This window comes from Cariama cristata, unplaced genomic scaffold, assembly GCF_000690535.1.
Source record: "Cariama cristata isolate BGI_N322 unplaced genomic scaffold, ASM69053v1 scaffold33085, whole genome shotgun sequence".
In the NCBI taxonomy this organism is placed as follows: Eukaryota; Metazoa; Chordata; class Aves; order Cariamiformes; family Cariamidae; genus Cariama; species Cariama cristata.
Genome location: NW_009617514.1, coordinates 43697 through 54210, shown reverse-complemented (window position 1 = coordinate 54210; position 10514 = coordinate 43697). Strand labels below are relative to the sequence as shown.

Sequence of the window (10514 nt, the reverse complement as noted above, 5' to 3'; positions counted from 1 at the left end):
GCTCTCTTGACTCTGCGTAGCCCCCCCAGGTCGGTTCAGCGAGACCACGACTGCTGTATCTGGAAGGGTCCTCGTGTCGCTGGCCTTTTAAAGCGTCTTTGCTCAGGTTACTGTATAGATATGAGGAAGGTTTGAACATTTTGCTTGTCTTAATTTTGGGGGATATGCAGGCAACCCTTGCTTTTTCCTCGAATGAATGTCATTTAAAAAATACTGGTGATACAACAGGAACCTTAGCTACAGTGCATAAATTAAGGAAGAAAATAATCTTTATTCTTAAGGGGTCATAAGCTTCGTAAGATGAAAGAGATAACAGAAACCACACCACCAGTTTCCCTTTATGCTACCCATAGAAAAAGTTCTTTCCTTTGAGGTCATTTGCACCTCACTTTCAATTTCCTGAAAAGCTCATTTAAACCAATCCCATGTAGAAGCCTAATTATGATCTTTCATTTCTGATGTAGGGATCCAAGACCCAGAATGTCCCTTCCGGTCCGTGAACCTTTACTGTCACATCGACTGTGTGATATAATCCCATTATTTTACCAGATTTCATCTTAATCACTGGGTTTCCTGGACCTCATTATTCCTAAGAGGAAGTGGTTTCAAATTCCAGTAATGGTTTGATTATCATCCTAAACATCGTGCTCTTTTTCCCCCCGGATATTTAGCTGCAAACATATTCTTAAAAAGAAGTCACAAAATCACAGCTTTAGTTTTTGCCATGCTAAATAATACTCGCTCTTTCAACCTCCTGTCACATCATGCTGGTAGTTTTTCTTGGTTCCCATTCCAGTTAGCATTAGGCTTTTTTTATTTCTCATCTGTGAGTATAAATGTTTGCATTTTTGTTACTCCAAAGCAGAAGGTGGTCCAGTTTCTTAGATAGTATTTTAATCATTTTCTGTATTGACTTAAGATTCCCTGCTTTGTAATCAACCAATGTCATTAATCCAGTCCTAGCTCTTAATTCCTAAATCAGATTGAGAACTGTCCCAAAGACAGCCCCCAAGATCTTCTACCTTTACTCCAGCCTAATGTTCCCCTTTCAACACAGGCTGTGATCAGTCCCCCGCCCTCCTGTTCCCTAGTTCCTCACGCATCTTAAAATTCCTGTTTCTTTCCCTCCTTAACTAGTAATTTCCCAGGGGGAACCTGTTATCACTGAAGTGCTTTCTTGATTCAATTGTTCGGGCACAATTCTGTGAGGTATTGTCCAACTGGTCCAGGGTACCACTGCTGAGCATCCTCCAGTGTCGTTGCAGTGATGGGAGCAGAGAGCCCTCAGCATGTTTCAAAATGTTACTGATTTTGGTCGTAACTCATCGTAAGGACCCCTCCTCAGCAGGGTATCAAAGGTCTGCTCTTTCTTGCTATGTTGACTCTAAGGAATTAATTTTTTACACTTGGTCATAATGCAGTCGCCAACTAGTATGTTTCTCAATCCATCTTTTCCAAAGGTGCAGTGCAGTCTCTCCTGACTCTGTTTCAAGCATAGATTTTCAAAGTCTATGGTTGCTGCTTTTGGTAGTTTTGTTACAAGATAGCCATCTAAATTTGAATACCATTTTGCTCCTTTGCTAAATCCAGGTGAAAAAACAAGTGTGGCAGGATCTATCCCCTTAACATGCATTACTATATTTGCTGTGATTTTGCATAATAAAAATATTGTGAAACATCCCTAGTATTCACTTTGTGTAAGTTTTGGCAGGTGGAGTATCTCACCAACGTGGCAACAACACTGTACAAAATGTGGGAAAAGGTCACCCCTGTTTAAACTTCTGTCTGCGTATCGGTGGGTCAAAGGAGGCAGTAGTCTGTCAGTGAAAAAAATGGTTGGAGTTTTATTTTCCTCTCTTAAATAGCTGTAGAATTTATGTTTAAAAAGAAAAAAGGTTGTTTTTCTTTCGTAGAAGTTTTCCTTCCCTAATAAAACACAAAAGTCTGTTCATGTATTATTTAAAGTGTCTTCCAAGAATCCCAGTTACAATACTGGTTGAAAGAGAGAAGGATTAATAGCATTTAAAGGAAAGAAATGGAAAATCTTTAAGGTCATTTCTTTTCATGACAAAGAAACTTAAAAAGCATGGCAGACAGGATCTTCAAAGGTATTTAAAGTCCTGTCATCAGCTCCCAATCAATAGGAGTTAGATACCCAAATTAAGAGTTCAGTTCAAGTCTTCAAAGGTATTTGGGTGCTTAACCTCCTTTTACCTTTCAGATCACTTCTAAGGATAGAATGGCAGTTCCACTGAAAACGTTTTGGTGCAATACTTTCATGTCCAGCACCTGGATAATTTGTAGCACCCACTGATAATTAGCATAATGGGCATTTCCCTTGCAAGTTCATTACTTGTTAGAATATGTGTAGAGTTAGTCTTGTTAATGGAGTTGTTTTCCTTTGTGAAACAAAAATGTTACTTTAAAGTTTTTTTAATACAGAAAAAAAACAGGAGTAAACTTGAAAAAGTGGACTAATAAAATCATGTTAATGTTTGCAGAGGCTGATAATTTCAATGAATTTGCAAAACTCCTGAGTCTGCATTCCCTAAGGATGCAGATGAAGATGATTTCTTTGTAGCACGTCTCACACGCACTGTTCTATGCTTTGACTTTCCCAGTCCGTGCTTGCACGTCTGCCTGTGCAGGATAAGACCCTTTCCAGGTAACTGAAGTTATTATCAATGTAAAAAACTAAAGACCGTGTATAAATGTATTCAAAATATGTTGCCTAGCATAGATCTTCCATGCGCTATTAATGTCTCTCAAAGTTTGCCAAACCTCCACATAAAAGGGGATCCCAGTGGGGACTGCGTGGTGCAGTCAGGACTACCCCTGCCATATCTTTTTTGGTTTTTTTTTTAAAGTGTTTGCTAAAATCTTAAAGAGTTCAGATCTACATGAAGTATTCTGTCTGATAGCGGTGCCTCGGGCATACACAGTGGAAGTGGCAGTGCCCCGTGTCAACATGGAATTGCTGTTTGTTTACAGTCTTGAGTCACTGAATCCTCCCCGTCAAGCAGAAGGCGTTCATTATCATGCAGGCATTTACTGTCTCCACAGCCCGCTCTTGAGTGACATCAAAACATAAACCGGAATATTGGTGTCGTATGCCTTAGAGTTCGTGAATGGGCCGTGGATCCCACAGCCTCGGGCGCCGAGTGCCATGTTTGGTCTTTTGGAGGAGCAATTCTGCCTCTAGTCCAGCATTTGCATCTCTGAGACGGTTGTCACAGCTGCTCCCAGTAACGTTGACTGTCATGTTTTTAGTGCAAATGTGCCTCATGTGAAGAGCTAGGCAGTGGTTATGCTCCACATTTTATGGATTTTCTTTTTGTTCTTTATCAATCTGGTCTTTCTTTAGAGTCGGTGGTAAGAGCCAGTTGCTGTGAGGCTGTGGGAAGTGGATGGGGCAGAGCAGACACGTTTGCTTTCCTGCCTTTACGTCCAACTTGGGGCCCTTCATCGCCCTGAAGAGCGAGCAGCCCCTGCTCCCCACCTCAGCCTGGCTCCCGGGACCGGCCGCAGGATCCTCTCTCCCCACCACTGCCGAGGGGCGGCTGCCGAGCAGGGGGAAATGAGTCTCAGCAGGCACAAATCTATTGCCTGTGTTTTTATTCTTTCCATTTCTTTCAAACAGAAAACAATCTGAGCGGTTTCTGAGGACTATAAATCTGTTTGCTGCTATTTATACCATGCTCATCACTACAGTGTCTAAATGCTTAAAAGTATTTATTTGCTGCCCAACCTGAGGTGGTCTTCAAGCCACTTGGGCTGTCAAGAGCAGGCATTTCAGAGCAGCAGCGGAGAGGAATCCCAGGAGACGTCTCAGTCTCCTTCTTCCTCCTGCTCCGGCTCTGGCAGGTTGGCTGTTAGGGACGAGGCCCTTGGGGTGTTGTGCGGTGGGAGGGTGGTAGCGTGGACCTCCCGGCTTGACGTGGTGTTGGCTGGTGAGCGAGATGTGTCAGTGCAACAGGCACCTGCGTTACCAACCAGTAACACTGCAAGGGAACCTTTTGTGTCGTGAGTGCCGTTCTCCTTTGGGTGGGTAGGCAGCGGTGGGTACGCGGTGTGGAGGTCATTTTGAACAAGGCCATAAAAATGGGTCTGTGTGTTCCAGGTGGATGTTTCAATACACAAATACCTTCCTTTGCTTTTATTTGAATAATAAGATACCCCTTTTCTGTTTGATCTCTTTCAAACATGCTTCACTTTCACCACGTGCACCTACGTAGTACTCTTTATTCCCATACTCTGCATGGACATTCAAATAATATTAAAACCACTGGTTCATTGAAATACTTTTTGAACTGTTGTTAGTCACTTTTGTATTGACTGAATTTTTCATTGGTAGTATTGTTGGCAGCAGTCCATGTCTGCCTGGCTGGAGGCCAGTTTAAGCTCGGCAGGATGAGTCCTATTGTTCAGCAGACTTGGATTTTGTTAAACTCCAACAGGAATATGTGTCGGGAGATTTGCAGCTATAAATTGGATCATGTCGGTGAGGTTGGGAACTCACTCAATATGAAATTGAACGTTTTGCCATGCCTGTTGCTAAATATGTTTATACATTTTTCGTCCATGGGGTGGGGGGGGGGGGCGGTGGAGAAAAAAGAAAAAGAAGGAAAAAAGCTAGACCTGTTGAGGTCTGTCTTTACCTTACACAGGTGGTACTTTCTTTGACGTTGAGTGGTTGAAAAATGCAGCAAGGCTTGGGTTTGTGCGTTGCAATGTTAAAAGCAAGTCTGTTTTCCCTTTTTTCTCTGTGTGTTCCAGGCAGTCAGATGCCACCACAGCCTCCTGGCAGCCAGACAGAATCCAGCTCCCACCCTGCCTTGAGCCAGTCACCAATGCCACAGGACCGAGGTTTGTTAGGTGTTGGGGCTTTTGTAGTTGGTGCCAAATGCAGCCTTCATTTTAAGTCGCACATTAGCGATGTGAGATTTCCTGGTATTTCTTTTCTTTTCCCAGGGAAAATAATGACAGTCCTCATTGTAAAAGGCTCGGGGGTTTCCTTTGCTGGGGAAAGAGCAATTGAATAGCAGATTTCACCAAAATATAATTGGAGAACAAGGCTTTCTCAAAACACGGTGAATGCCCCGAGTATAAAAGCAGTAAATACTTGAGTCATGTCCTAGACAATTCAACTTTTTGTTGTCTACCTTGGAATTAAGATGTATAGAAATAGCAGTAGCTACGATCACTGCAGTTTTGCTACTGTTCTTAAAATTCTCATCTCTGATGTCTTTGGACGGACACGATAGCTAGTGCGCTAGCCAGTTCTAGAATAAAAATATCTTTAAATATAAAGGGAAATCAACTATTTAGGTCAAGTGGTTCAAAGATTTGGAAATCTTGCAAGGGAAAACCTTGTAGGCACTGTTCTAAAAGGGTGCTTCCTAGCAAGTGCTCACAAAAATAAACAGAGGGTTTTTTTTTTCCTTAATGTTACTATTTATAACCTTTAAGCCCTTTTCCTTTCGTCTCCTTCCTCCCTAGCTCATGGAATAGAGTTGTCACAGCTTTGTTGTGTGGCCATACACACGATCAACTGCTGTAGACCGGGCATCCTGTCCGTGCAGTGGTTAACATGTGCCAGCGACAAGCTTGCAAAACCGACACATGATAACTGTGATAAACATGGAGTTATTTATGAAATGCCCCTCCTAAAATGTCTTGCTACCAGAAATATTCCAAATAGCACCATATGGGAATACCATAAATGCTAGAAGTTTTCTCACAGTGAAACATGTTGAACTCACAGAATGACAAATTTCTGGGATAGCATCCAGGAGGAACTAAGAGGACTCACAAAGAAGAGGAGAGAGAGTCTTAATTTTTGCTGGTTTTCTGTGTTGGATGTCCCCTCCTTCAGGAATGCTGATTAATGAGCACACAAAACACAGAATTCGGCACTCAGCTCATTTGTTTTGTTTCCTTTTCAGTCGTTCTTTATACACAATCGTTAGTGCAGGGACTTATTTTCCCCTTAAAAATTTTTTGGAATAATGTACATGTTTGGTGAAAAAAGAATGGCCTCAGTACTCAATACAAATACATGATGCTCTGTGGGAGAGAAAGTCACACGGCAGCGGGAACGGATCAGATTGAGCCTTCGCAGACCCAAGCATCTCAGCAAAATGTGCATTTTCTGGCACAACTGGGTCTTGGCACAAAGTGTTACACTGCCCAGTAATAATTATTTCTGCAGTGGGTGTTCCTCACCTGGCTTTGGGGGACGAGTTAGGCAGGTCTGACGGAGCTGGAAGGGTTGAACCTCTCCGTTGCTGCTGTAGAAAAAAACTGGGGGACATTGTATGGTCGGGAGAGGCAGGGGGTATTCAAAAGTAAACCGGAGAAGACAGTTGCCGTAACTGGGAAGTCAAAGAGGTAAATAACAGTGAGAGAAATAAAATTTACAGGTTGATTTAGTCTGGTTCTTCCTCTGTGCAGAGGGGTGAGAATTGTGGGTGTGTTCTTAGAGAAAATGTGTTTGGGGACATTGCAGTTTTTGCACTCTTTGTATGCAAATTCTGGTGTAATAGGCATGATCCTTGTGACCCAACTTGTAGCAGAAGTCCATTTGTTTCATGCAGCAGATATGAAATTTGCAGCTAGCTGGGACATATCGATTTTGCAGAACATGTTCCCCAAAGCTTCTCTAAAGTCTGTGCTATACGCGCATAAACATGCGTGCGTTCCCTTTTGCACCCTGTCATTGATTAGAGGCTCCTTTGAAATGGAAAACTTCACCTTTTAAAAAGGCTGTTACATTAGTTGATTCCTTTGCTTGCTTGAACTGGTTTCCACTGAACTTGAAGAAAGGAAGGAGGGGGAGTGATGGGACTCAAAGGGAAGGTGCTTGTCATTTACTGATAAAAACCTGAGCAGAAAATCGTTGCTGCTAAGGACGCCTGATCCATAGGCATCTGTTACAGTAATTTAAACTCTTGGCTTACTGATACACTTTCTCCCGAAAAGAAAAGGAAAAAAAAAAAGAAAATGAAAACAAAAAAACCAGAGACCCTCCATAGAGTAAGGTAATGTTGTTTGGGTTAGCATTTTGTGTGACATTTCTTTCCTTGTTTAGAGAGAGAACTGAATGAACAAAAGACTACTGATCATTTCTTGAGCACAACTGTCTGCTTTCAATACTTGAAAAAAACGTTACTTACCAGATATTGTGAAGCTTGATTGACAGGTGGAGTCTGAGCTGTAGCACTTCTGGATGCTAAACCACTACCTTGAACCATTAAGTTTACACTTATTTATTTTATTATGAAAGTGTTTGATTATATTTTGCCCTACTTTCTATGGTTCCTCAGCACCCAGCTGGGATTTTTATGTTTGCCTGCGGAAGACTATACATCTCCTGTCATACAGTGCAGCATGAAGCAATGAGCGTATTTTGGCATGTACATTCCGCGTGTGGAAGGAGGGGAGTGGTAATGTATGTGCCTGTGTACAGTAATAGGAATTTCTTGAGGGACTGGATTTTTTGTGCTCTTCAGCTTCCTTTTTATATAGCTTATTTTATGCTTTTTGTAATAAGCATAAAAATGCTTATTTTTAAAAAATAATTTGAAAATTTTTCATGTCCCACTCAAGCTGTAGGACATTTGGACCTGGGTCAGCGTGAAGGGAGCATGCTATTCTAGGCAGCCCACTTCTGTTCTCATCTCAGAATCGGTAACTGGCCACTGTTGTTTGGTGCCCAATCAATGAAACTTTTTCAGTTCTACCAACACACATTGTCTACGTAGACAAGAAGAAATTGCATGTACTTTTATGTGCATAACCTATGTCTTTGCTCACGTGTCCTTCAAAGTACTGGGACTTGAGGTAAGTCCCATACGCGTTAGTGGACTGTCAGAGCCGGGGAGCTCTGGAGACGGAGGGAGCAGCTGTGCAGGACTGGGGTCAGAAGTCTCTTGGAGAAGCAGGAGTGGCCATGGCAGCTCACCTACACGTGCATTTAACTGCTGCTGAATCCCTGCAATTACCATGACTTGGGGATCCCACACGACAGTGTAGTCACAACTAATTAAGCTGGTCATTGAAACTTGCTGTGCTTTTGGGGGAAAGGGGGATGCATGTTTTGTTCTTTGTTTCTGGTACAGCTACTCCAGATTTTTCTTTACTATGATCAAAAGCAGAGTTTTGATTTTTTGTGTGTGTTGAAGTCAGAGCTTTTTATAAACTTCAGTTACGTCAATGCCCAGAGGTAGGGCCGCAGTGATGCCACAGCTGTCATGACCATTTGGCAAGTAATTGAGGTACACAGTGGCTTGAGTTCCCTATCTTCAGCCGTACCTACTTATTTCATCTGTTTGGGTTTTGGAAGCCACTCTTTGAGGATGTGCTTAGTAGCCAGAACTGCTCAGTGGGTTAGAAGTTATTTGTATGGATCGAAGAGAAATCCAGCATATCCAAATTGACCCCCAAAATCAGTTTCCTTAAGCTGCAGCATGAAAAAGAAGCCTTCTGTCCCGGCCGTTAGCTTACGCTACTGCTCTTACTTTTGTAACCTAACGGAGATGTCCATCTGTGTATATGAACACTCGCTTCTGCAAACTCTAACAGGAGAGCAAGTGTCACAATAATGTTGAAATAGGCACTTTTACCCCTGCAGAAATGCATGGTTCCTTACCTGATTTTGAAAAAGCTTAGAAAACTTACCTACTTTTAAGTAGTATTTTTCATGCTTATGCAGTTGGATATGTACATGTCCGGTTTCAGTCTTATATTAAAATAGTGAATTGGGAGCTCCTGAAAACCACTGAATGTAATGGAAATGGTTAATGATTTCACATTATTACTCTGGCAAGCACTCTCATAATGGGGATACTTAAAGAAGCCTTATTTATTAGTGCAAATGTATATGGGTCAGAATTAATTTTTTAAAAATCTTTAATTGTTTTCCCCTTATAATTTTCACAGCAGTATGTAGTTAAATATTCATGATAATGCTGATGATATGCTAAAGGTCTGAAATAGATCTGGAGTCTCAAAATCAACACAGGTTATTTAACCCTTTTCATCTAATGCACCACTGGGGACTTGCTCAGTGAAATCCCAGAGCACTGGAATAATTAGAAGATAGTAATGAGGATTTAATTAGTCCTTGAGATATGCTGAAATAGGACCACAGAGAACTTTTCTGTTTGGACATGGATTGCAAGCAGAATTGATGCCGTTGCAGCTGCTGTGATGTGCTGGAAAATGTATTCCATTGCTGGAGGCAGTTTCATGGCACCATTCTGCGCCTGTCAGATCTATGTGGAAAGTGCCTGGAGTAACCACCTCCAAAATTGTTGAATAGTAGCCTTCCTCTTCTCCGCCACCTCCTCCCAGCACCTTTTCTTTTTTCTTTTTTGTCATTCTTTCCATTCTAGCTTTATTTCTTTCCGTTGTTGACATGATCCAGCTTTTGAGGACTGTTTTACAGTTGTTTGCTCTATTAAAAACATATCACCGATGGGGAGTAAGAGGCTGCAGGCTTGTAGGAGTACAGGTGTTATACTAAGCAAAATTTGGATCTTTTTGACAGAACTGCTTGTAAGCTTTATCCTCAGATCTAGGCCTTATTTAGTATTAGATCTTCACAGAAGTGATATTTATCAGTAGCTGCAATGTCGTAAATTTAAATAGCTTTTTTGGCAGCCAAGATGTTATCCAGCAAGAGGTAGTAACAGATGGGATGTGATCAGGCATTTTGATGTTCTCTTTGTGCTTCCCTATAAACACTAAGTAGCAACTGAATTCCTGTAACTACAATTTCCTAATTTGCCCATTAGATTTCATATAGATATTTTTCTCCCCTTTAACTGTTTTCTGGGCATGGTTATTTGTACGCGGTCATCACATAAATTCCACTGTCATGTATTTTCCTCTAACAAAACACAAATGTTTTTGCTTGCGTGGAAGACACAGAATACCAATCGGGTGTTTTGCACTTACAATTCCTGATCAGATTTATGGCTTAATACTGACATTTGATGGCAGAGATTCTTTTCCCTGAAATTTCTTTTCTTCTTAGAAAAAGAAACCAGAAGGAAGAAAATAGATCAAAGAATTCTTATTGCAACAAAAAAGATACTCTACTTTGCTTTTAGATCTTGAAAAGACTTTTTCCCTGAGAATACGTTTTTTGCTCTCATTTGGGGATTTGGGATCTATTCAGAGCACTGAGGAGCTAGAGAATAAAATGATTCTTGTCATTAAAATTCTTCTGCTTGCCATGTTAGCGATGACACCACTTAAGGTTAAATCAGACTTGGTAATAAGTTTACTTGATGTAGACTGAAGTGTTTCAGGCTCTTAAAGAAAGATGCTTGAGACATGCAGTGAGTGCGAAGCCACAGGTACATTCGAGTGCCTCTTCTGCACATAGCGTTCTCCAAGTGGGTCAGTGCGGAGGAGCTGAGCTCCAGCTGGTACCCAGGAACACTGTGCCAGGCAGGGAGGAATTTGTCATGCCCAGAAAACTGGGGTTAGAGGGGTTGTGCCCTCAA

The 10514-nt window shown here is 41.6% G+C and overlaps 1 protein-coding gene across 1 annotated transcript in view; it reads left to right on the top strand.

Annotated features, from left to right (window-relative positions):
* Positions 1 to 10514, top strand: part of LOC104161960 (AT-rich interactive domain-containing protein 1B-like) — a gene marked incomplete at its 3' end in the record, with an annotated part of 66154 nt that overhangs the window by 12452 nt on the left and 43188 nt on the right. Inside the window, exon 4 of the mRNA XM_009700563.1 lies at positions 4777 to 4866. Within this exon, the coding sequence (XP_009698865.1) occupies positions 4777 to 4866 (90 nt within the window). The remainder of the gene's footprint in view (positions 1 to 4776; positions 4867 to 10514) is intronic.